Source organism: Anomaloglossus baeobatrachus, chromosome 7 (assembly GCF_048569485.1).
Source record: "Anomaloglossus baeobatrachus isolate aAnoBae1 chromosome 7, aAnoBae1.hap1, whole genome shotgun sequence".
NCBI lineage: Eukaryota > Metazoa > Chordata > Amphibia > Anura > Aromobatidae > Anomaloglossus > Anomaloglossus baeobatrachus.
The window spans coordinates 254,341,538-254,369,046 of record NC_134359.1 but is presented as its reverse complement, the minus strand read 5'-3'; the positions used below and the strand labels follow the sequence as shown (position 1 = coordinate 254,369,046).

General features: G+C 42.5%; 1 protein-coding gene across 1 annotated transcript in view; it reads right to left on the bottom strand.

Annotated features, from left to right (window-relative positions):
- Positions 1-25,271, bottom strand: part of NPTX2 (neuronal pentraxin 2) — a 47,572-nt gene extending 22,301 nt beyond the window's left edge. Inside the window, exons 1-2 of the mRNA XM_075318055.1 lie at positions 24,564-25,271; positions 15,590-15,806 (exon numbers count right to left, since the gene is read on the bottom strand). Of these exons, the coding sequence (XP_075174170.1) occupies positions 15,590-15,806; positions 24,564-24,989 (643 nt within the window). The 5' untranslated portion in view covers positions 24,990-25,271. The remainder of the gene's footprint in view (positions 1-15,589; positions 15,807-24,563) is intronic.
- Positions 25,272-27,509: the final 2,238 nt, after the last annotated feature.

The following is a 27,509-nucleotide window of genomic DNA, read 5'->3' as shown; positions in this document are numbered from 1 at the left end:
AGGGGGAGTGACTATGGTGGAACGCAGGGGGGGCTACTGTGGAACGTAGGGGGAGTGACCGCTATGGTACGCAAGGGGGAGTAACCACTGTGGAACGCATGGGGAAAGACCATGGTGGAACACAGGAGGAGTGACCACGGTAGAATGCAGGGGAAGTGACCATAATGGAACACAGGAGGACCACTGTGGAACGTAGGGGGAGTGACCGCTATGGTACGCAAAGGGGAGCGACCACTGTGGAATGCAGGGGTAGCGTCATTCTGAAATGCAAAGGAAGTGACCGCTGTGAAACGAAGGGGAACCTGACAGCGATGGATACCTGTATGTAAGAGGAAACCATTCACTTTCCAACTCTACATATCCGGGGATGGTAAGTGTGATACTTATTGCATATACAGAATATACAGTCATATGAAAAAGTTTGGGCACCCCTATTAAAGTTAACCTTTTTTCTTTATAACAACTTGGGTTTTTGCAACAGCTATTTCAGTTTCATATATCTAATAACTGATGGACTGAGTCATATTTCTGGATTGAAATGAGGTTTATTGTACTAACAGAAAATGTGCAATCCGCATTTAAACAAAATTTGACTTGTGCAAAAGTATGGGAACCCTTATCAATTTCTTGATTTGAACACTCCTAACTACTTTTTACTGACTTACTAAAGCACTAAATTGGTTTTGTAACCTCATTGAGCTTTGAACTTCATAGGTATCATAGTATCATAGTTTTGAAGGTTGAAGGGAGACTCTAAGGCGGGCTTTGCACACTGCGACATCTCAGGTGCGATGTCGGTGGGGTCAAATTGAAAATGACGCACTTCCGGCATCGCATGCGACATCGTAGTGTGTAAAGCCTAGATGATACGATTAATGAGCGCAAAAGCGTCGTAATCGTATCATCGGTGCAGCGTCGGCGTAATCCATAATTATGCTGACGCGACAGTCCGATGTCGTTCCTCGCTCCTGCGGCAGCACACATCGCTGTGTGTGAAGCCGCAGGAGCGAGGAACATCTCCTACTGGCGTCACTGCGGCTTCCGTAGAATATGCGGAAGGAAGGGGATGGGCGGGATGTTTACAACCCACTCATCTCCGCCCCTCCGCTCCGATTGGCCGCCTGGCGTGTGACGTCGCTATGACGCCGCACGACCCGCCCCCTTAACAAGGAGGCGGGTCGCCGGCCAGAGCAACGGTCGCAGGACAGGTGAGTCCATGTGAAGCTGCCGTAGCGATAATGTTCGCTACGGCAGCTATCACAAGGAAATCGCTGCTGCGACGGGGGCGGGTACTATCGCGCTCGGCATCGCAGCATCGGCCTGCGATGTCGCAGTGTGCAAAGTACCCCTAAGTCCATCTAGTTCAACCCGTAGCCTAACATGTTGATCCAGAGGAAGGCAAAAAAAAACCCAATGTGGCAAACAAGTTCCAATGGGGAAAAAATTTCCTTCCTTCGTCCACATCCGGCAATCAGACTAGTTCCCTGGACCAATACCCTGTCATAAAATCTAATATACATAACTGGTAATATTAAATTTTTCAAGCAAGGCATCCAGGCTCTGCTTAAATGTTAGTAGTGAATCACTCATTACAACATCATGCGACAGAGAGTTCCATAGTCTCACTGCTCGTACAGTAAAGAATCCTCGTCTGTGATTATGATTAAACCTTCTTTCCTCAAGACGTAGCGGATGCCCCCGTGTTCCAGTCGCAGGCCTAGGTGTAAAAAGATCTTTGGAAAGGTCTCTGTACTGTCCCCTCATATATTTATACATTGTGATTAGATCCCCCCTAAGCCTTCGTTTTTCCAAACTAAATAACCCCAAGTTTAATAACCTGTCTTGGTATTGCAGCCCACCCATTCCTCTAATAATCCTGGTCGCTCTTCTCTGCACCCTCTCCAGTTCAGCTATGTCCTTCTTATATATCGGTGACCAGAATTGTACACAGTATTCTAAGTGCGGTCGCACTAGTGACTTGTACAGAGGTAGAACTATATTTTTTTCATGAACACTTATACCTCTTTTAATACATCCCATTATTTTATTAGCCCTGGCAGCAGCTGCCTGACACTGTCCACTAAAGTGAAGTTTACCATCCACGCATACACCCAAGTCTTTTTCTGTGTCTGTTTTACCCAGTGTTCTACAATTAAGTACATAATCATAAATGTTATTTCCTCTACCCAAGTGCATGACCTTACATTTATCTACATTAAACTTCAATTGCCACTTCTCAGCCCAATCCTCCAATTTACATAAATCTCCCTGTAATATAAAATTATCCTCCTCTGTATTGATTACCCTGCAGAGTTTAGTATCATCTGCAAATATTGAAATTCTACTCCGCATGCCCCCAACAAGGTCATTAATAAATATGTTGAAAAGAAGCGGGCCCAATACTGACCCCTGTGGTACCCCACTATGAACTGAGACCCAGTCCGAGTACGTACCATTAATAACCACCCTTTGTTTCCTATCACTGAGCCAGTTTTTAACCCAGTTACACATATTTTCCCCTATCCCCATTATTCTCATTTTATGTACCAACCTTTTGTGTGGCACCGTATCAAAAGCTTTTGAAAAGTCCATATACACAACATCCACTGCATTTCCCTGGTCCAGGCTTGAACTTACCTCTTCATAGAAGCTGATCAAATTAGTTTGACAGGATCGATCCCTCATAAACCCATGTTGATACTCTGTCATAAGGTTATTTTTCTTGAGATACTCCAGTATAGCATCTCTCAAGAAACCCTCAAGGATTTTACCAACCGTAAAAAGGCAGGTGTATCCAATCATGAGAAAAGGTATTTAAGGTGGCCACTTGCAAGTTGTTCTCCTATTTGAATCTCCTATGAAGAGTGGCATCATGGGCTCCTCAAAACAACTCTCAAATGATCTGAAAACAAAGATTATTCAACATAGTTGTTCAGGGGAAGGAGACAAAAAGTTGTCTCAGAGATTTAAACTGTCAGTTTCCACTGTGAGGAACATAGTAAGGAAATGGAAGAACACAGGTACAGTTCTTGTTAAGCCCAGAAGTGGCATTCCAAGAAAAGCACTTGCTACCCACAGTAAAATTTGGTGGAGGATCCATCATGCTTTGGGGCTGTGTGGCCAATGCTGGCACCAGGAATCTTGTTAAAGTTAGAGGTCGCATGGATTCAACTCAGTATCAGCAGATTCTTGACAATAATGTGCAAGAATCAGTGACGAAGTTGAAGTTACGCAGGGGATGGATATTTCAGCAAGACAATGATCCAAAACACCGCTCCAAATCTACTCAGGCATTCATGCAGAGGAACAATTACAATGTTCTGGAATGGCCATCCCAGTCCCCAGACCTGAATATCATTGAACATCTGTGGGATGATTTGAAGCGGCTGTCCATGCTCAGCGACCATGAAACTTAACTGAACTGGAATTGTTTTGTAACCAGGAATGGTCAAATCTACCTTCATCCAGGATCCAGGAACTCATTAAAAGCTACAGGAAGCGACTAGAGGCTGTTATTTTTGCAAAAGGAGGATCTACAAAATATTAATGTCACTTTTATGTTGAGGTGCCCATACTTTTGCACCGGTCAAATTTTGTTTAAATGCGGATTGCACATTTTCTGTTAGTACAATAAACCTCATTTCAATCCAGAAATATTACTCAGTCCATCAGTTATTAGATATATGAAACTGAAATAGCTGCTGCAAAAACCCAAATTGTTATGAAGAAAAAAGGTTAACATTAATAGGGGTGCCCAAACTTTTTCATATGACTGTATATATATATATATATATATATAATAAACAAGAGCACGAGGAGTTATGGTGCAAAAATAGAAGATTTATTTTAATCTCAATAGATAATAGGAAAAGAGTAAAAGACATACTAAGCACAAGAATGGGGAATTAAATACCCAGGTCCCGTGGACCACTAATATCAGTATTAATAAATAAATGCATTAATACAGTGGGACTCAAATTCATAGTCGACCTAACGGGGTCACAGAGCATATTGTGAGCTAGGCAGGACACAAAGGGTATTCTATGTCTGTTATATACTTATATGAAAGGCTGTATATAGTATAATGTAGTATAGTGTAAAATACACAAGCCTATATCAAAAAAGAGTACAAGTTTAAATAGATTGCCTGTCTGCTCACAGCTGTGGTGCAGGGGAGCCAGATCAGAGAATTATCTCCATCCAGGTCCCATGGACCCCAGCCATGCTAAGATTTAAAAGTATAGGTAATTGCTGTACTATATACAGCCTTTCATATAAGTATATAACAGACATAGAATACCCTTTGTGTCCTGCCTAGCTCACAATATGCTCTGTGACCCCGTTAGGTCGACTATGAATTTGAGTCCCACTGTATTAATGCATTTATTTATTAATACTGATATTAGTGGTCCACGGGACCTGGGTATTTAATTCCCCATTCTTGTGCTTAGTATGTCTTTTATTCTTTTCCTGTTATCTATTGAGATTAAAATAAATCTTCTATTTTTGCACCATAACTCCTCGTGCTCTTGTTTATTATATGTCTCCTGGAGTGTGCTGTCTCGTGGTCACACTGGAGGGTCAATTTATACCCTTTTCAGTGTGACCTATATGAGACCTTAAGGTATAACCATGAGGCTTCTTGTTTGGATATATATATATATATATATTATATAGATAGATAGAGATAGATATACATATATATATATATATATATATATATATATATATATCTGCACGCATAAGGTCATATCTTTACGTCATTTATTGGCCGTGCCTATTAACTTTCGTGTCCTTCCTAAAATCATATAGATGGAAACATTTGTCTTCTGCTTCCTGACAATATCTCATATTTCTCATCTCTTTTATGTCTCGTACAGAGATTAAATGTTCTTAAATATTCCTGCGACTCCTAAATCAGTGATCTGAAAATGGAAAACCTAATTTGTCTACCTTCCAGTAACATAATAGACTTTTATAGTAGATCAAAGGCACTTTACACTAAGTAACGCAGTAACGCTTCATACTCCCTCGTACAAAGAGTGTCCTTTATATAGATATTAGATATCACAGCATTCAGGAAGTTATACACTGGGCCTGATTCATCAACCCTTTTTTGCTGCACTCGACATTCATCTCCTGCCAGGGTATATACCTTTGGGTGAATAATTTACTTTACCACTTATTATTGGACATTTTTCATTATAACATTATAGAATATATATCTATACATATACATATACAGTGTGTCCACCCATATCCTGTCCACCGCCATTAACCTGAGAACGGCGGCAGCTATAGGCATAGAAGTGGTGTCTAGGTATAGTAAAGTAGCCATGCGCTACGCAATGAAACCACCTATAGCGCCATCTGGTGGAAAACAACGGAGTTAGCATTTTTATCTCGAAAATGGAACGAGATAGAGAAAAAAAGTGAATTAAAAAATTGTAGGGCATCATCAATTCAATATGAATCAACACCAACTGAAGTATTTCTCCTAGAAAATTATTGTAATTAGAAGTTTTGTTATTCACATGTTTATTTCCCTTGTGTGTATTGAAACAACACAAAAAAACAGACTATGAAAGGCAAATTGGACATAATTTCACAAAAAACTCCACAATTGGGCCGGACAAAATTGTAAATATTTCGTTGCACCCCCTTTGGAATAAATAACTGCAATTAATCGCTCCCTAAAATCATCTATAAGTTTCTTACTCCTCTCACCTAGAATTTTGGATCCTTCTTTTGCACTGCTCTACGTCTTTCATGTTTATCTTACCCCAAAGATGTTCAATGGGATTTAGATTCAGGCTCATTGGTCACTTCATAACTTTCCAACGCTTTGTTTCCATCCATTTTCGGGGGCTTCTTGAAGTATGTTTGGGGTCATTGTTCTGCTAGAAGACCCATGGCCTAGGACACAAACCTAGCTTTCTGACACTAGGCACTACATTGCAACCCAAAATCCTTTGCTAATCTTCAGATTTCATGATGCCTTGCACACAATCAAAGCACCCAGTGCCAAAGGCAGCAAAAGAACCCCAAAACATCTTTGAACCTCCACCATATCTGACTGTAGGAACTGTGTTATTTTCTTTGTAAGCCTCATTCTGTTTTTGATAAACAGCAGAATGAAGTGCTTTACCAAACAAGCTTTATATTGGTCTCTTCTGTCCACATGATGCTTTCCCAGAAGGATTTTGGCTTACTCACGTACATTTTGGCAAACTGCAGTCTAGCTTTTCATGTCTCTGTGTCAGCAGTGGGGTCCTCCCAGGTCTCTTCCATAGCATTTCATTTTATTCAAATGTGGACGGATCGTTTGTGCTGACACTCATGCACCCTGAGTCTGCAGCACAGCCTGAATTTCTTTGGAATGTGACTGGAGCTGCTTATCCACCATCCGGACTATCCTGCATTGCAAGCTTTCATCAATTTCTCTCTGCTGTCCACATCCAGGGAGATTAGCTACAGTGCCACGGGTTGTAATCCTCTTGATTATGTTGCGCATCGTGGACAAAGAAACATCAAGATCTCTGGAGATAGACATGGAACATTGACATTGTTGATGTTTTTCAACAATTTTGGTTCTCAGTCCTCGGACAGTTCTCTTCTCCTCTTTATATCTTAGTGTGGCACACACACACACACAATGCAAAGATTGACTCAACCTCTCCCCTTTTTTGTGTTGTTCTAATAGAAACCAAGGAAATAAACATGTGTATAACAAAATATGTGTAATTGCAATAATTTTCTGGGATAAATATTTAATTTTCTGGAACAATTTCAAGGGTGACAACACTTTCGGCCATGACAAAATATTGTTTCTTCAAAATATACAATATTACATGGTATGTCCTTATCTGGATTGAAAATCAGTATAAATGAGATATCTCCAACAATAGGATTGGTGACAAATAATGGTGAGCCCATCCGAGGATTGCGATGTGATCATCGGACGAGGAATACAGCACTTTGACCAATCACTGATGCCGGCATAGAGGGGTGGGCGGGGAAAGCGGTGAATATTCATTTTTAAGAACAGCAGGCGTGTGACTATAAGCTTTACGAGGCTTACAGCAACACACTGGGGCAACATACAGCTATAAAAAAACATAAGACATCCCCCGAAAATAAGCTCTAGACAATCTTTTGGAGCAAAATATAAAATAAGACCTCTTATTTTTCAGAGAAACACGGTATGCATGCCTGCACTAGTATGTGTTTTATTTTACATATTTGATTTAGTGTATCTTAAAGAAGTCCAGAATGGAGTCATCCTATACTTGATGGGATGTCTATGTGGCGCCCCTGACCTGGTCAGGCACCACTGAGTACTGCACCCATGCTGGGTGAGTACAGACAGGTAATCCCAAAGGCTGAATAGGGTGTGGACACACAGACACACTTTAACCAGGGCTCACACACACCTTAGAGGGGACCCCTGGGCAGACCCAGGAGGGGGCGTAGTTATGCAGTGGCAGTCCAAGTGAGAGGAGCAGTGGAGGTCTGAAGCGGAGAGCGGGCACACAGACACGCTAGTCAGACCCTGCAAGTGTAGTGGCTGTTTGCGGGGGAGTTCGGTTGCCACACAGTCAGCCTGAAAGACACCTCAGGAAGAAGCGAGGTAGATGAGTACGGGGATTTTCTGGTAGACCAGGCACGCAGGGGAAACAGGTTCCCGAAGTAGGCTCAAGTTTAACTACCTACTAAACCTGCCGGTGAGGGCACTCCAGGTGTCTCACCAGCCAACAGAGTCTGCAGCACATGCAGCAATGAGGGGGTCCATAAGTGAGATAGGGCAAGAAGCCATCTTTACTTGGTCCACGCTGCCAGCAAACGGGCCAGAAAGGGGAGAAAAGGCAGATGCGACTTCCCTGGATGAATCCCATATACTTCACGTCGGGGGTTATCCGAAACAAGAAGTGTTAGGAAGGCGAGCTTGCAGTCACCTCTATATCAGCCTGAAGGATACCTGGTTCTCTCTGGTCTGTCTCAGTATCGCCCGGGTTACCTCACAGAAACAACTGAAAGTGAGTAAAAACCGTGATAGGCATTCTGGACTGTGTGTGAGTTCTTCTGCGACCTGTGGTTCCACACAAATCCACACCCGAGCCCCTGGGGCCAGCCTCACTCTCGGGAGGCCATACCACCAGACTGCAAATACCATCAGCCCCAGACGCTCGTTAAACTGCAGTGACGGTAACCCACTGACCGCAGAACCGAGAGTGGCGTCACAACACCTATTAAAGTGAATCTGACATACCTGTTGCCAGAAGGGTCCCTACAGTGAAGTCCCCGCAGGCGACCGCTGCAGCGCTGTGGTGGGCGACTCATCTATAATTATGAAGTGTTTGTAAAAACAAGCAAATTACCTCATACATAAAGGGAATCTGTTAGCAGATTTTTCTATGTAATCTGATGACAGCATGCTGTTTGGGTTAAAACACAGAATTCAAAAATGTGTCTCTTATCAAGCTCTGTGCTCTTGCTTACTTACAATGACCTTATCATTGCTGGAACTACATTGCCTCATGCCTGGAAATTCAACTCTGCCCGCTATAGTGATAAGCATTTCACCATCTATAAACTTTGTACATAGAGAAATGGGCCTGGGCGGCAGCAGCTTTCTTAGCTCCGCTGCATTGCTAAATAAAAAAAACTCTGATTGTGTCAAAACCGCTACACCCAGTGACACATCGATGGATTCAGAATCTCTTTGCCTACATCATGCTGCTCTCAGATGAGGTAGCAAACTATTGCTGACAGATTCCCTTTAAAATCCTCTCCATTCTCCTTAAGATCGGTAGGATTTTTTAATTTTATAGTGTACATCTTATTGTAGAGTGGCCAGCTACCTTGGCACAGAGCTTGGAACATGGGCAGTCTCTTGGCTATAGAGTCTGCACAAGACCTTTGAAGATGGAAGGATCACTGGATCCAGCCAGCTTCAGTTCCCCTATGCTTCTCCCATGTTGCAGAGGCAAAACTGCCTCAGCTAAAAAGTTGGGAGAGTGCACAGATTGAGCCAGAAACTCTGCAATGCCGCTGGTCAATCTTCAGGAGTACACTGTTGCCAGCAAAGCTGAGAGGCAAGGGAGAGGTGCGCTCCAGAAGAACCCATACAAATACAGAAGAAAACATACAAATACCCTATGCTATATTATGAGAAATTAATATTTGGTAAGATAGACGCTACTGTATATAAAATAAGTAAGACTTTACTGGTATTACCCCTGATGAAGCCTTGTATTTGGTGATACGTTATCTACACTATGCATTACCCCTTATATCACTTGACTGGTCTATATTTTTGGGTTTGTTCTGTTAATTTTTTTCTTATTTGATGTTACTTTGGTATTTATCCTCTTATATTACCAATCAATTTGTAATATACAGGGCTCTTTGCATACTATTTTATTCTGTATAATTGCTATACATCATGACATTTGTAGATTAGAGGTATTGGGTTTATTGCACCCACATGTGGGCAGCCCTCAAGGCCCGATGCCACATGCTGGGTAAGTGGTACTACACACTGCTTTGCATGTTTTAATTTGACTAGTTGTAGTACCCGGTGTTGCCCAGGATAGTAACTAAGTCTCTCTCCCACTCCCCTCTCACCACCAAAATCATATTCACTGACACATAAGCTTCTTATACTAAGAATGCCCCTCATTGCCTAGAGCAACCAATCAGAGCTCCTATTAATGATCTATAGCAAAATAGAAGCAGAGCTGTGATTGGTTGCTATAGGCCACCTGATAAATATCCAGACTGTCAAAAAAGCCAATATATTACTTCAAACATCCAAACAATTTCTGTGTATGTGTCTCTTTCTGTGTGTGTGTCTCTTTCAGTGTGTGTGTCTCTTTCAGTGTGTGTGTCTCTTTCAATGTGTGTGTCTCTTTCGGTGTGTGTCTTTCTGTGTCTGTGTCTCTTTCTGCGTGTGTGTATTTCTCTGTGTATGTTTCTTTCTGTATGTGTGTCTCTTTCTGTGTCTCTTTCTATGTATGTGTCTCTTTCTAAGTATCTCTTTCTGTATGTGTGTCTTTCTGTGTGTGTCTTTTTCTGTGTGCGTGTGTCTCTTTCTGTGTATGTGTCTCGTTCTATCTAAGTATCTCTCTGTATGTGTGTCTTTCTGTGTGTGTCTTTTTCTGTGTGCGTGTGTCTCTTTCTGTGTATGTGTCTCTTTCTATCTAAGTATCTCTTTCTGTATGTGTGTCTTTCTGTATGTGTGTCTTTCTGTGTGTGTCTCTTTCTGTGTATGTGTCTCTTTCTATCTAAATATCTCTTTCTGTGTGTGTCTCTTTCTGTGTATGCGTCTCTTTCGGTGTGTTTCTCTTTCGATGTGTGTCTTTCAGTCTGTGTGTCTCTTTCTGTGTATGTGTCTTTCTATATGTATTTCTTTCTGTGTGAGTGTGTCTCTTTCTGTGTATGTGTCTCTTCCTATCTGTGTATCTTTCTGTATGTGTGTCTCTTTCTGTATGTGTGTCTTTTTATGTGTGTATCATGATTAAGAGTGCTATGCCCACTTGAAATGCATTGATGCATATACTACCCATGCGGCAATGATTTGAAGAGACTTGCATGTTTAAGAGCTGCATTCCTCCCTTTTGTTTTTCCTTGGGTCATTGTGAGGTGCAGTTGCTATTTCTATGCATTAACGCATTCTACTTTTCCTTGATGGTTGCTTTCAGGTATATGGCAGGTTTTGATAAACTGGTCTCATTTTTCCCGCTGAAAACGGCCCCGCAGCTCCGGCAGGATAGCTGTTGTCATGCTGGAGGCTGCTGCATCTGTAGGCTTTGCATCCACTCCCCGTGGCTTTCAAGCACTCTGTTTTCATTCAACAGCAACCACTATTGTTAATGTGTAGCAGATAAAATCCTCTGTCGTGTAGGTGCGTATTACACTGAGCTCTACCTAGTAAAAAAGTATGCATTTGCATTGTCACAATATGGCTGAGATAGATTAAAAGAACCTTCATTGTGAGCCTTAAGAATGTGGGTTCCTATTAAATGGCATCAAGTAGATTTCTTGGAAGCTATGAGGAACCGATAAATAAAGTATTAAAAATTAACTTGTCATTACATTCTGTTTTTGTTTTTTTTGCTTTTTTTTAGCAAAGTCCAGAATATCCATTGGAAGATATCCATTGGCATGCAGTTCTTTGAAATCTAAATACATCGACACCTTTTTATCTTTTATCTGTTGCTGCATTATTGAAACAATAGTGTTTTTGTTCGTATACAAATAAGGCTTAGTTCTCTGGACTCAACATAGAATTTCTCAATCCTCTGATCCCTGAGTGGTTGTTTTCCTGTCCATTACCAGTTTCATCAAATTGATTGACCACTCACTGCCTGTGTGACGTCAGGAAGGAAATCAGACAGGGAGGTATCAATCAAGTTAAAGAGGCTGGTGTTGGACGGGGAAACAACCACTCTGGAGAAACAGGTTTGCGAAGTTCTCCGTCATGCCCAGAGCACTAATGCCTCATTTGTAAAGGAAAGTGAATGAAAACACTATTTTCTCAGCAGTGCAGCAACAGATGGAAGAAATAGAGGTGTCAATAGATTTAGAATTCCCAGACCACTGTGCGGTTTGGGAGAGGGGGGAGGACATACTGATAGATTTCCTTTAAGTTTATAGTATGAGCAGAAGGAGTATTAACATTGACACTTTTTATGTATTTTATCTGTTGCTGCATTGTTGGAAAAATTGTGCTTTTGTGCAAATGCAAATGAGGCTTTAGTGCTCTGGACGTGACAGAGACCTTCCCAAGCCTTTGAACCCTGAGTGGTTGTTTCCCTGTCCATTACCAGTCTCGTCAACTTGATTGACAGCTCACTGCCTGTGTGATGTCAGGAAGGAAATCAGACAGTGAGGTATCAATCAAGTTAAAAAGGCCGGTGTTGAACGGGGAAACAACCCTTCTAGGCACAGAGGCTTTGGAAATGCTTTTTCACGCCCAGAGCACTAAAGTCTCATTTGTACATGAAAGTGAATGAAAAACACTATTTTGTCAGAAGTGCAGCAACCAATAGAAGAAATAAAGGTGTCAATAGATTTACAATTCACAGACCAGTGTGTAGTTTAGGGAGGGGGTAGAACATACTGATAGATTTCCTTTAAGTTTATAGAATGAGAAGAAGGGATATTAATACTGAAACCTTTATATCTTTTATCTGTTGCTGCATTGTTGAAAAAGTTGTGTTTTTATTAAAATACAAATCAGGATTTGTTGCTCTGGACACGACAGAGAACGTCTCAATCGTCTGACTACAGAATGGTTGTTTCTCCATGCATTACCAGTCTTTTCAGCTTGATTGACAGCTCACTACCTGTGTGATGCCACGAAGGATTCAGACAGTGAGGTATTAATCAAGTTAAAGAGGCTGGTTTTGGATGGGGTAACAACTAGTTCTTTGTCACGCCCAGAGCAATAAAGTCTCACTCATTTGCAAATGAAAAGTGAATGAAAACACTATTTTCTCAGCAGTGCAGCAACAGATAGAAGAAATAAAGGTGTCAATAGATTTATGTTTCACAGACTAGTTTGCAGTTTGGGGATGGTGGATAGGACGTACTGATAGATTTCTTTTAAGTTTATAATATTTAATATTAGTATACATGACATTATAATATACCCTTGATATATATTTTCTCTATAAATGATATAAATGACACTTAAGCCATACACTCAGCCCCATTACCCATTCTCATTACTGAACACACACTACTTAACACGCCTGTGGCAATATTTGGTTTTCTGTTCAGTAAGGAGTAACATGCCCAGAAAAAAACATATCTTAATTCATGACCTGGGGCTTTAATTCTCACAATGCTACAGGCGGTGCATCAGATATCAGAGCACCGAGAGCAGCGCCAGCTCTTCATATATATTGTATGTATGTAGTGTGGGTCAATTACGTCACCTGTACGGATTCAACACATGCAATACCAATATGGAAAGCCAGCGCTCAGTCCGTTAAGTAACAGCATATAAAATCACCATCCATACTGGGATGGAAATGTGAGCCGCTGTGACACTGACTGACGGCTGCATGCTGGAAATCCTTCAGGAAAGCTCAATCCCGAGAAAATTCAACATACATAGGAAAGTAAGGCAGTCTGTAGAGAAATCTGCACACATCCAGCCAACAGGCATCAAGACAAGAAGGAAATCATCAATAAAGCAGGTGGAGAGGTCTGTAGTGCAGCACTGAGTCACCCACACCAGCAAACACATCTCCACTGAAACTAATCCTCATGTTAGGTTCAAAATGGTTTGATAAATGTATCTATTTGTATTCTTCACTTTTCTACACGTAATATCCTTGAAATGCTGCTTCTGATCTACATCTATATCTTTCTGGTGCAGATCTATCTAGATATCCCTGTATCCAACTATCCATCCCTCTATCAATCCATCTATATTTCTATCTGTTTATCCCTCTATCCATCTGTCTATCTAGCTATCGCTCTATCCATCTCTCCATCCATCCATATCTGTCTATCTATCTATCCATCTCTCCATTCATCCATCTCTCCATCCATCCATCTCTCCATCCATCCATCTCTCCATTCATCCATCTCTCCATCCATCCATCTCTCCATCCATCCATCTCTCCATCCATCCATATCTGTCTATCTATCTATATCTATCCATCCATTAATCTTTATTGATCTTTCTCTATCTATCTATCCCTCTATCCATATCTATCTATCCATCCTTCTGTCTATCCATCCATCCATCCATCTATCCATCCATCCATATCTATCAATTCATCCATCCCTCTATCCATCCATCCATATCTATCCATCCATCCATCCATCCATCCATCCATCCATCCGTCTATCTAGCCATCCCTCTATTCATCCTATCTATCTATCTATCCATCCATCCATCCATCCATCCATCCATCCATCCATCCATATCTATCTATCCATCCATCCCTCTATCCATCCATCCATATCTATCCATCCATCCATCCATCCATCCATCTATCCATCCATCCATCCATATCTATCTATCCATCCATCCCTCTATCCATCCATCCATATCTATCCATCCATCCATCCATCTATCCATCCATCCATCCATCCATCCATCCATCCGTCTATCTAGCCATCCCTCTATTCATCCTATCTATCTATCTATCTATCCATCCATCCATCCATCCATCTATTCATATCTGTCAACTATCTGTCTATATCTATCCATCCAATAATCTTTATTGATCTTTCTCTATCTATCTATCCATCCATCCATATCTATCCATCCATCCATCCAACTATCCATCCATCCATCCATCTATCCATACATCCATATCCATCCATCCTTCCATCCATCCATCCTTCCATCCATATCTATCCATCCATCCATCCAACTATCCATCCATCCATCCATCCATCCTTCCATCCATCCATCCTTATCTATCCATCCATCCATATCTATCCATCTATCCATCCATCCATCCTTCTATCCATCCATCTATCCATATCCATCCATCCATCCATATCTATCTATCTATCCATCCATCCATCCATCCATCTAGCCATCCCTCTATTCATCCTTCTATCTATCTATCAATCCATTTATATATCAATCTATCTAAAAAAAAATATAGATCAGAATTGCTGCGCTGTATATCCACTAAAGGGTACTTTACACGCTGTGATATCGGTACCGATATCGCTAGCGTGCGTACCCGCTCCTGTCGGTTGTGCGTCACGGGCAAATCGCTGCCCGTGTCGCACAACGTCGCTAACACCCGTCACACATACTTACCTGCCTAGCGACGTCGCTGTGGCCGGCGAACTGCCTCCTTTCTAAGGGGGCGGTTCATGCGGCGTCACAGCGACGTCACTAAGCGGCCGCCCAATAGAAGCGGAGGGGCGGAGTTGAGCGGGATGTAACATCCCGCCCACCTCCTTCCTTCCTCATTGCCGGCAGCTGCAGGTGCGATGTTGTTCGTCGTTCCTGCGGTGTCACACGTAGCGATGTGTGCTGCCGCAGGAACGACAAACAACCTCGCTACTGACCAGACAACGATAAGTGGTAAGTGAATGACCTCTCACAGACAAACGATTTTTGCTCATAGCTGTCACACGCTGCGATGTCGCTAACGACGCCGGATGTGCGTCACTAACACCGTGACCCCGACGATATATCGTTAGCGATGTCGCAGCGTGTAAATGGCCCTTAAGTCTAGCTGTAAGCCTAGTAATCCAGATAAGTCATCCTTACTTGATAAACCCACAAAAAGACACACTGAATGCCTCCTCACTACTGCCTTGTCACGCTTTGGAGCGCTGCCATCCTTTATTTTCTTATGTGGATCTATCCCAATCTATCAATTTTCTAGGTTACATCTCTCCATTATCGGCCATCTTTATCCACCTATCTTTTTACTTTATTCTATTACATAAAAGTCGTAATGTTATTTTACACCATTTATCCACGTGATCGTCCGAATCGGAAAAAAGTCAAATACATAATTTAACTTTAGAGAATCAATAAAGCCTTCTGCCTCCATAATGACTTCCTTCCTGAGACTCGGCATTAATATAGAAGTACCTTTCTCCAGCTCGCTGACTCTTTCCAGGAGGGCGGTGAGGGCGGACTCGGTCCTGTGCCGGTGCGCCGCGCTCTCGTTATGGAGCAGCGACTTCTCATCTTCCAGTTCTGCCACCTTGTTTAGGAGCTGATGCTCCAGGTCCCCCAGCCTCCTCTGCAGCATCTCCCGAAGATCACTGGGCAGAGCCGAATAAGACACATTGGATCTCAGCTGATGCTTTAAAGAAGAGAAAAAACACAAGTCAGCTAGGCAGTAGATTATTACTTATGTCAGGCAGCAGCTGCTAAAGCAAACAAGATTTTACATTCTCGAAAAAAGACGTCTCAGAGGAGATCTCATTTATATGTATAAATACATGTGTGGTCAATATAAAGGACTGGTGCATGACTTATTTCTTCCATAGACAATGCTAAGGACCAGGGGGCACTCACTGCGAGTGGAAGAAAAGCGATTCCGACATCTAAACAGGAAAGGGTTCTTTACAGTTAGAGCAGTCAGACTGTGGAATGCCGACCACAAGAGGTAGTAATGGCAGATACTAGAACAGCTTTTATATCAGGGCTGGATGATTTCCTCAGTGCACAACATTGTTGGCTATAAATGATTTAGTGACAAAATGTATAATTGGTGGAGGAAGGATGAAAAGATGAACTAGATGGACCGTCCTTTTTCAACCTATGTGTCATAATTCCTCGGTGCAGAGCATCTTGCACAGAGGTAATGCTCTGCTGCGCCTTCCTGAATTACGGAGCCGGCAGTGACATTATTCCTCTGTGCAGAGCATCTTGCACACAGGTGATGTTCTGCCGCACCTTCCTGAACTACAGAGCCGGCAGTGACATGTTTCATTTGTGCAGAGCATCTTGCATTTGGAGATGCTCTGCTGTGTTTTTCTGAGCACTAGCTGACAGGTTGTGTGACAGTGCAGGATTCCATGCAGGTTCTGGGAGGTGCTGATTACTCAGGTGTACCACTTTCCTGGTAATTGCTCTGTTTCATTACTGAGCATGCTCTACCAGAACCTCGCCAGTAGTACTCTCTAGTTCAGCAGTTGTGCTCTTGGCTTGTGTTTGTGCTTCTGTTCTGATCTATGTTTCTTGACCTGGACCGTTGTTTGACTCCTCTCTGCCCGCTCCCTGTTCTTGTCGTTACCTCCTGGCTTCTGACCTCAAACTGTTGTTTGACTCCTCTCTGCCCGCACCCTGTTCTTGTCATTACCTCCTGGCTTCTGACCTCGGACTGTTGTTTGACTCCTCTCTGCCCGCACCCTGTTCTTGTCATTACCTCCTGGCTTCTGACCTCAAACTGTTGTTTGACTCCTCTGTGCCCGCTCCCTGTTCTTGTCATTACCTCCTGGCTTCTGACCTCAAACTGTTGTTTGACTCCTCTCTGCCCGCAACCTGTTTTTGTCATTTCCTCCTGGCTTCTGACCTCGGACTGTTACCTGACCACATCTCTGTCTGTGCCCTGAATCTAATACGTAATCTCCTGGAATTCTGAGCCTCGGCCTGTGACTTGACTGCGTATCTACTTACTCCCTGAGTTGGTCGTGTCCTCCTGTTTCCTGACCCCGGCTTGTCTGACTACCCTTCCGTCTATACTATCAGTAAGTAGTGACTAGCATCATACTATGTAACATTTCTACAAACAACCAACCATTGTCTTGTCGTCATTCTAGAGATGCAGATGTAGCAGAGCTAAGTTGGTCAGGGGCCTTGGCTATCACATTGTGTAATGTAGTAATTTGTATCATGTTATCTGTTTCTACAGAGTACAGTTACATTATTTCCAATATCCTTTCTAAATAAATTTCTGATACTTTTCAAGAACTCAGCTTGCATTCATGTAATAGAATACTTGCTTACTTTCAGGGAATAATCCTGTCCTCGCCACCTAATGATCACATACAGTCATGGCTGAAAGTATTGGCACCCTTGAAATTGTTCCAGAAAATAAAATATTTCTCCCAAAACCTTTTTGCAATTACACCTGTTTATTTTCTTTGCTTGCATGTATTGGATTAACACAAAAATAAAAAGAAGGCAAATTGGACATAATTTCACACAAAACTCCAAAAATGGGTCGGACAAAATTGTTGGCACCCTTAACTTAATATTTGTTTCCACACACTTTGGAATAAATAACTGCAATCAATCACTTCCTCTAACCATCCACAAGCTTCTTACATCTCTCACCTGGAATTTTGGACTGTTCTTTTGCAAACTGCTCCAGGTCTCTCATATTTGAAGGCGTCTTCTACCAACAGCAATTTTAAGATCTCTCCATAGATCTTCAATGGGATTTAGATCCGGACTCATTGCTGCCACTTCAGATCTCTCCAATGCTTTGTATCCATCCATTTCTGGTGCTTCTTGAAGTATGTTTACGGTCATTGTCTTGTTGCAAGACCCATGACTTACGACTTAAACCCCCCAAGCTTTTTGACACTGGGCACTGCATTGCAACCCAAAATCCTTTGGTAATCTTCAGATTCACAGTCAAGTCATCAAGTGCCAGAGGCATAAAAAAAAACTTAAAACATCTTTGAGCCTCCACCATATGTGACTGTAGGCGCTGTGTTCTTTTCTTTGTAGGCCTCATGCTGTTTTCAGTAAACAGTAGAATGATGTGCTTTACCAAAATGCTCTATCTTGGTCTCTTCTGTCCAGAAGACGCTTTCCCAGAAGGATTTTGGCTATTCACATATATTTTGGCAAACTGCAGGCTAGATTTTTTTATGTCTATGTCAGCAGTGGGGTCCTCCTGGGTCTCCTGCCATAGCGTTTCATTTCATTCAAATGTCATCAGATAGTTTGTACTGACACTGATGCACCCTGAGTCTGCAGGACAGCTTGAATTTCTTTGGATCTTGATTGGGGCTTATCCACCATCCGAACTATCCTGCGTTGCAACCTTTCATCAATTTTACTCTGCCATCCACATCCAGGTAGATTAGCTACAATGTCACAGGTTGTAAATTTCTTGATTATGTTGCAGACCATGGACAAAGGAACATCAAGATCTCTGGAGATGGACTTGTAATCTTAAGATTGTTGTGATTTTCTCAACAATTTTGATTCTCAAGTCCTCAGACAGTTCTCTTCTCTTTTCATTATCCAGGCTTAGTATGGCACACACAGACACACAATGCAAAGATTGAGTCAACTTCTCCCCTTTTTGTGTTGTTCCAATAGACACAAGGGAAATAAACATGGGTATGACAAAACTGTGCAATATTTTGTGGGATAAATATTTGATTTTCTGAAAAAATGTCAAGGGTTGTAAACTTCTTGATCATGTTGCAGACCATGGACAAAGGAACATCAAGATCTCTAGAGATGGACATGTGACCTTAAGATTGATGAGATTTTCTTCACAATTTTGGTTCTCAGGTCTTCAGACAGTACTGTTTTCCTCTTTCTGTTCTCCATGCTTAGTGTGGCACACATATACACACAATGCAAAAATTGAGTCAACTTCTCCCCTTTTTTTCTGGTTTCAGGTGTGATTTTCATATTGCCCACACCTGTTCGTTGCCACGAGTGAGTTTGAATGAGCATCACATGCTTTAAACAAAGGTGTTTACCCACAATTTTGGAAAAGCGTGAACAATTTTGCCCATTTTTCAAATGTTGTGTGAAATTCTGTCCAATTTGCTTTGTTGGTGTTGTTCCAATACATACAAAGGAAATATACATGTGTATAACAAAACATGTGCAATTCCATTGGAAATAATTCATTTTCTGGAACAATTTCAAGGGTGCCAACACTTTAGGCCATGACTGTATGTATAAGACTTATGATATTACACATTTAAGAGTCATACATAGAACCAGGAGAGGTGTTTATCCCCTAATAGTAAGGCTATGTGCCCACGCTGCGGATTTTGCACGGATTTTGCCGCGGATTTGCCGCGGATTTACCGCGGATTTTCCGAAAATCTGCAGCAGCGGCACTTCCAAGCCATTTCAATGGCATTTTGGAAATGCTGTGTCCATGCTGCGGATTTTTCCGCGGCGGATTTGCCGCGGATTTTGATCCGGAAAAATCTGTAGCATGTCAATTATTGTTGCGGATTTTGGTGCGGATTTTGGGCATAGAATGGGGGGAAAAAAAAAATCCGCATCAAAATGCGCGGCAAATTCGCGGTAAATCCGCGGCAAAAATAAGGTGCGGATTTGCCGCGAAAGTGGCGGATTTTCATGCAGAAAAATCCGCAGGTACATTCTACCGTGGACACATAGCCTAAATCATTGAGTAATACCACACAGAAGAAAGTATATTGGAAAATTATTATATTGTTACATCATAAAAAAACATTTCTTTTCTGAAACTGTAATACCCCTTTAAGTGACAATTTCTGCTCCGCTACATATGAATGCATTATATAATGTTGCATCGACACCTTCACATTCCGGCAAGTGTGATTTGTGGTGAAGATTAAAATGTTCTTCTAATTCTAGGAGGCATTTTGAAATAGCGATGTCACTCGCTGGGAATTGCAGTATACCCAATAGGATAACAAGCTTCATGAAAATAATGAGTACACAACACAGCACAACATTATCCTGAGCTGCCCTATTTAAGCAACTTCATTTATGTCTTTGAGTCACGCAGAACCGATCCTGATCTGACGTTCTTCAGTCACAATATAATGAATCAGTGATGGATGCAAAGGCATGTCCCTAAAATACCATCATGTTTATCCATGATAACCTCTCCGAACGCACCCCCTACTCATCCAAGCCAGATTTTTGGTTCCACCATTTACTGGTCATCTTCTCTGGGAAGACCACCCTACATAAAACCACTTTGTAATTCAGCTTTTGATTTATTTTTTTAGAGGTTTACTATAATACTAGACATTGGGGGAGAAGTTTATACCTCGAAATGGATCACAATGGATCTAAATAAAAGAGAACAAGTACCAGTATATGGCTGACGGCTGCCTTTTATTCAACCCTATATGAGGGTCCTCATATTTCCATTTGGTGCCGTACTACTGTGTGTTTCCAAAAATAAGCCCTAGTAGGAATTTTCATAGTATGGCAGCCCTACCCTGAAAATAAACCCTAGTCCTAGTGTCCATGCAGCTAAAAGAGTTAAAGAATACTGCAGGACACTGGACAACCCCAAAAGAAAGAAGACAGAAGACCCCACAAATATAGGGGAGGACCGCTGTAGAGCATACTTGCCAAAGATCACAGGATGACCTCAGAGCCACACAGACATCCAGGGTCTGGTAAGTATGACTCTCCTCGGAAGGGGGATCTGCTTTATTGGGGGGGGGAAACTTACCCACAACCGTATTTCCCCAGGAATAAGCCCTATCCCGAAAATAAGCCCTAGCAGGAATTTTCATACTAAGGCAGCCCTACCCTGAAAATAAGCCCTAGTTGCGGTTCAATAATGAAGTGTCCATGCAGCTAAAAGAGTTAAAGAATACTGCAAGACACTTCATTATAGATAGTGAACACCACCAAAAGAAAGAAGATAGAAGACCCCGCAAACATAGGGGAGGACCACTGTAGCGCATACCTGTCAAAGATCACAGGATGACCTTAGAGCCACACAGACATCCAGGGTCTCGTAAGTCCTGGGAAGGGGGATCTGCTTTATTGGGGGGGTAAACTTACCCCCAACCATATTTCCCCAGGAATAAGCCCTACCCCGAAAATAAGCCCTAGCAGGAATTTTCATACTAAGGCAGCCCTACCCTGAAAATAAGCCCTAGTTGTGGTTCAATAATGAAGTGTCCATGCAACTAATAGAGTTAAAGAATACTGCAAGACAATTCATTATAGAAAGCAGACATCCCCAAAAGAGAGAAGACCCCGCAATCATAGGTGAGGACCGCTGTGGAGCATACCTGCCAAAGATCACAGGACCAGGACAACCTTGGAGCCACGCAGACGTCCAGGGTCTGGTAAGTATGACTCTCCTGGGAAGGGGAATCTGTTTTATTGGGGGGGTAAACTTACCCCCAACCGTATTTCCCCTAGCGCTTTATGGGGGGCCAAAAAAAAAAGTACAAGATAGTGTCTTATTTTTGGAAAAACGGTATATTCAATTACCTTATCCTATAAATGGTCAAAGGAAATTGGAGAATGCACCATTGTAAAATCGAACATATCACCAATTGGTGTAAATATGCACAACCGGAGCAGGTGAGCACTGCAGCTATCCTCCGCCATGGTTGACCTGCTCATTGAACACACATCCCGCCCTATATGACCTGCTTTCTTATTTTTTTTTTTTAATATATTTTGCTGGCATAAGGATTTTCTTGCATTTTTTTTTTTACAAAAATGCACTAAAAAACGCTATAAAAACGCACTGTGTGCACACAGCCTTAGGGTTCCTGGGCTTTTAAACTGCTGTAATGGTTGATGATGAGTTGCTGTAAAATGAGGTGTAAGGTTTACTCACTCCATATATAAAGCCACAGGATCCTGCAATAGTAGCAGTTTACATTGGATGTGAAATGGATACAGTTATACACAATAGTTACTATTCTGTTTAGAACACAATTGATTTTCTGTGGAATCAGGGTAAATATTGACAGCTAAGATTCATCCCAGTCCACAACATTATACAGCAGGAATCACATCACACCGACAACCACAGATACATATGTGCCCGAGAATCAAGGGTAATGAGCGGTGTTTACACAATAATTTTGTCTCTGCGGGTTACAAAGTATTTCTATTCAGAATATGGTAATTATAAACATAAGTAAATACACATAGTGAATCATTAATGTCATGCTATATGCAGAGATTGATTACATGTATGGATAAACAGACAGATGGATTAGATAGAGGGAATAATGATAGATAGATAGATAGATGGATAAATAGATTATAGATAGATAGATAGATAGATAGATAGATAGATAGATGGATAAATAGATTATAGATAGATAGATAGATGGATAGATAGATTATAGATAGATAGATAGATAGATAGATGCTGCAGTCAGAGATCAAGCACACCAGTATTTGTCAATGAATTGCACAGAGCTGAGTTGGTCATGTGGTGCGGATTCATGATTCTTTTTTGTGTTCAGTAGGATTATAGATGGTCATTCTTAGATACCTTATACAGTTCACAAGATACATATCTCCTCTACAGCTTTAGCTCTGGTATACTGGCATAGTCAACAAATAATGCCATTGTTAGAGGTCCAGATTATGATTGACAGGCTCACTCAATACTCTGCACCTTGGATAACTCAGTACTTTGCACCTTGAAAAGCTCAATACTCTGCACCATGGATAGACAATACTCTGCACCATGGATAGACAATACTCTGCACCATGGATTGAACAGTCAATACTCTGCACCATGGATTGAACAGTCAATACTCTGCACCATGGATTGGACAGTCAATTTAATAATTTGCACCTTGGACAGCTCAGTACTCTGCCCTGTGGACAGTCAGTATTCTGGATCATAGACATAGTCTGTATCTTGAACAACTCAGTCAGCACAGTACTCTTCACCTTGTACAGCTCAGTACTCTGCGTCTTGAAGTAGTACTATGTACCTTGAAGAGTCAATGCTCTGCACTTTGTACAGCTCAGTACTCTGCATCTTGGATAGTCAGTACTATGTACCTTGAACAGTCAATGTTTTGCACCTTGGAGAGCTCAGTACTCTGCACCTTGGACAGCTCAGTACTCTGATCTTTTTACAGCTCAGTATTCTGCGTCTTGGACTGGACAGCTCAGTACTCTGCACCTTCAATAGTCAATAATCTGCACTTTGGACAATCAATACTCTGCACCTTGGACAGATCGGTACTCTGAACCTTGAAAAGCTCAGTACTGTGCACCTTCGACTGCCAGTACTCTACACCTTGGACAGTCAGTACTCTGCCCCTTGGATAGACAGTACTCTGCCCCTTTTACAGTCAGTACCCTGCCGCTTTTGCAGTCAGTACTCTGCTCCCTGGATAGTCAGTTCTCTGCTCCTTTTACAGTCAGTTTTCTGTACCTTAGACAGTCAGTACTCTGCCCCTTGGATAGACAGTACTCTGCCCCTTGGACAGTCAATATTCTGCCCCTTGGGTAATCAGTACTCTGCACCTTGCACAGCTCAATACTGTGCACCTTTTACAGCTCAGTCCTCTACACCTTTGAAAGTCAGTACTCTGCAACCTGGATAGTCAATACTCTGCCCCTTGGGTAGTCAGTACCCTGCCCCTTTTACAGTCCGTTCTCTGCCCCTTTTACAGTCAATACTCTGCCGCTTGGACAGTCAATACTCTGCCCCTTTTACAGTCCGTTCTCTGCCCCTTTTACAGTCAGTACTTTGCACCTTCCACAGCTCAGTACTCTGCCCCTTGGACAGTCAATACTCTGCCCCTTGGATAGTCAGTACTCTGCCCCTTTTACAGTCAGTTCTCTGTACCTTTGACAGTCAGTACTCTGCCCCTTTTACAGTCAGTTCTCTGTACCTTTTACAGTCAGTACTCTGCCCCTTTTACAGTCAGTTCTCTGTACCTTTGACAGTCAGTACTCTGCCCCTTTTACAGTCAGTTTTCTGTACCTTTTACAGTCAGTACTCTGCCCCTTTTACAGTCAATTCTCCTTAGACAGTCAGTACTCTGCCCCTTTTACAGTCAGTTCTCTGTACCTTTTATAGTCAGTACTCTGCCCCTTTTACAGTCAGTTCTCTGTACCTTTTACAGTCAGTACTCTGCCCCTTTTACAGTCAGTTCTCTGCCCCTTTTACAGTCAGTCCTCTGCCCCTTTTACAGTCAGTTCTCTGCCCCTTTTACAGTCAGTCCTCTGCCCCTTGGACAGCTCCTCGTTGCTGTGTGTCCTGTGCGCTGTCCGTGGTGCCGGCGCTCGCTGCCTGTCCACCCCTCCTCACCATACTCATGAGTGGAGCGGTGAGCCGTGTATGCGGCAGTCAGTCAGTCACACTGCTCCGGATACATGAAGTTGAGGGCATGTTGCTGCTCACCTCCAGGTTCTCCAGCCTGTCCTTCAGCGTCTGCATGGTGCGGCTGAGCTGGTCGATGACCTGAGTGGGGTCCCTGGGCAGATCCCCCATAGTGTCTTTCCCCCCGGATTTCCCGGAGAGTTTTTTCCACGAGCCGTGCTTGCCGTCCTCTGCCAGCGCCTCGCAGCGGCTCAGCTTGGCGGTCAGCTCCCGGACGGTCTCCTTCTGGCCGCCGATGGTCTCCTTCTGCTGCAGGACGGTCTCCCGGAGCTGGATGACGGTGGCCCTCAGCTCCTCTTCGGGGGTTCCGGGCAGGGGGCACCCCGGGGAGGCATCGGGGGGCAGCGCCGTGCACACAAAGCGCTCCCCCGGCTTCTCCGGGCTCTTTATGGTGTTGCTTGTAGCAAAAGCCAATAAACAAATAATCCCACTCAGGAGGAGGATCATCCCGACTACAGCCCCGCACAGCAGCGACCACCGCCGGGTGTGTATTGTTAAATCGTCCCGAGCAGATCCCCAAAAGAATCCAAGATCCGACAATCTACCGGCGACTAGGATCGTTCAATAAAGTTGCTCCGATCTAGTTGGATGATGAGCTGTGCCGCGGGCGGGCTTCTGTGAAGTTTACGCAGGAGTTTCAGAGGCGATCGGCGGAGAAGACACTTTCCTATAGATCCCGGCGTCTCCTGCAGCCTCTGCTCTGTGCGATCTGCTGCCTGGCAGTCTGCTGAGGGCTCCGCTCACTGCGCGTCTTAAAGGGACAGCACCAGAGGCGGGTCCAGCAGCCAGCCCCTCCCCCACCTAGCGTCACCCCACAGGCTGGAAGGGCACAAGGACGGTGGATGGTGTGATAGGACATAATAGCATGGGCTGCCGGGGAAATGTGTGTGTGTGTGTGTGTGTGTATATGTGTGTGTGTGTGTGTGTGTATATATGTCTGTGTGTAGGTGTGTGTGTGTATATGTATGTGTGTGTGTATGTGTGTAGGTGTGTATATATATGTGTGTAGGTGTGTGTGTGTGTATATATGTGTGTATGTGAGTGTGTGTAGGTGTATATATGTGTGTGCGTGTGTGTAGGTGTGTATGTCTGTGTGTAGGTGTGTGTATATATGTGTGTGTGTATGTGTCTATGTGTAGGTGTGTATATATATATATTTTGTGTGTGTGTCTGTGTGTATGTGTGTGTGTATATGTTTGTGTGTAGGTGTGTGTATATATGTGTGTGTGTGTGTATGTGTCAGTGTGTGTGTGTGTGTGTGTGTGTGTGTGTATATGTCTGTGTAGGTGTGTGTGTGTGTATATGTATGTGTGTGTGTATGTGTGTAGGTGTGTATATATATGTGTGTATATGTATGTGTGTGTGTATGTGTGTAGGTGTGTATATATATGTGTGTAGGTGTGTATGTGTGTAGGTGTGTGTATATATGTGTGTATGTGAGTGTGTGTAGGTGTATATATGTGTGTGCGTGTGTGTAGGTGTGTATGTCTGTGTGTAGGTGTGTGTATATATGTGTGTGTGTGTGTGTGTATGTGTCTATGTGTAGGTGTGTATATATATATATATTTTGTGTGTGTGTGTCTGTGTGTATGTATGTGTATATGTTTGTGTGTAGGTGTGTGTATATATGTGTGTGTGTGTGTATGTGTCAGTGTGTGTGTGTGTGTGTGTAAATATATGTATTGTAGTGTGTGTATATATGTGTGTCTAGTGACAAGGGTGTGTGTGTGTGTGTGTGTGTATATGTCTGTGGTAGGTGGGTATATATATATGTGTGTGTGTGTGTGTATAAATATACAGTATGTGTGGGGGGTGTACATATGTGTGTCTAGTGACAAGGCAGGGGTGTGTGTGTGTGTGTGTAGGTGTGTGTATATATGTGGGTGTGTGTGTGTGTGTGTAGGTGTGTGTATATATATGTGTGTGTGTGTGTGTGGGTGTGTGTGTGTATATGTGTGTGTGTGTGTGTGTATATGTCTGTGTGTAGGTGTGTGTATATATGTATGTGTGTGTATGTGTCTGTGTAGGTGTGTGTGTGTATATATATATATATGTGTGTGTGTGTGTGTAGGTGTGTGTATATATATGTGTGTGTGTGTAGGTGTATATATATATATATACATATGTGTGTGTGTGTGTGTGTGTGTGTGTAGGTGTGTGTGTATATATATGTGTGTGTGTGTGTGTATGTCTGTGTGTAGGTGTGTGTATATATATATGTGTGTGTGTGTGTATGTGCCTGTGTGTAGGTGTGTGTGTATATGTGTGTGTGTGTGTGTATATGTCTGTGTGTAGGTGTGTGTATATGTGTGTGTGTATAAATATATGTGTGGGGGATATATATGTGTGTGTCTAGTGACAAGCGTGTGTGTGTATGTGTGTGTGTGTGTGTGTGTGTGTGTATATATACATATATATATGTCTGTGTGTAGGTATGTGTGTGTGTATATAAATATATGTGTGTTTGTGTGTCTATATACATATGTGTTTGTGTAGGGAAGGATGTGTGTGTGTGTGTGTGTGTGTGTGTGCATTTACCTGTATGTGTTTATATGTGTGTGTGTGTACATATGTGTGTAGGGAGGGTGTGTTTGTTTATATGTGTCTGTATATGCGAGTGTGTGTGTAGGGAGGGATACGTCTGTGTGAGTAGAGAGCGGTGTGTGTCTATGTGTGGGAGTGTATATATGTGTATATATATACAGTTAGGTCCAGAAATATTTGGACAGTGACACAAGTTTTGTTATTTTAGCCGTTTACAAAAACATGTTCAGAAATACAATTATATATATAATATGGGCTGAAAGTGCACACTCCCAGCTGCAATATGAGAGTTTTCACATCCAAATCGGAGAAAGGGTTTAGGAATCATAGCTCTGTAATGCATAGCCTCCTCTTTTTCAAGGGACCAAAAGTAATTGGACAAGGGACTCTAAGGGCTGCAATTAACTCTGAAGGCGTCTCCCT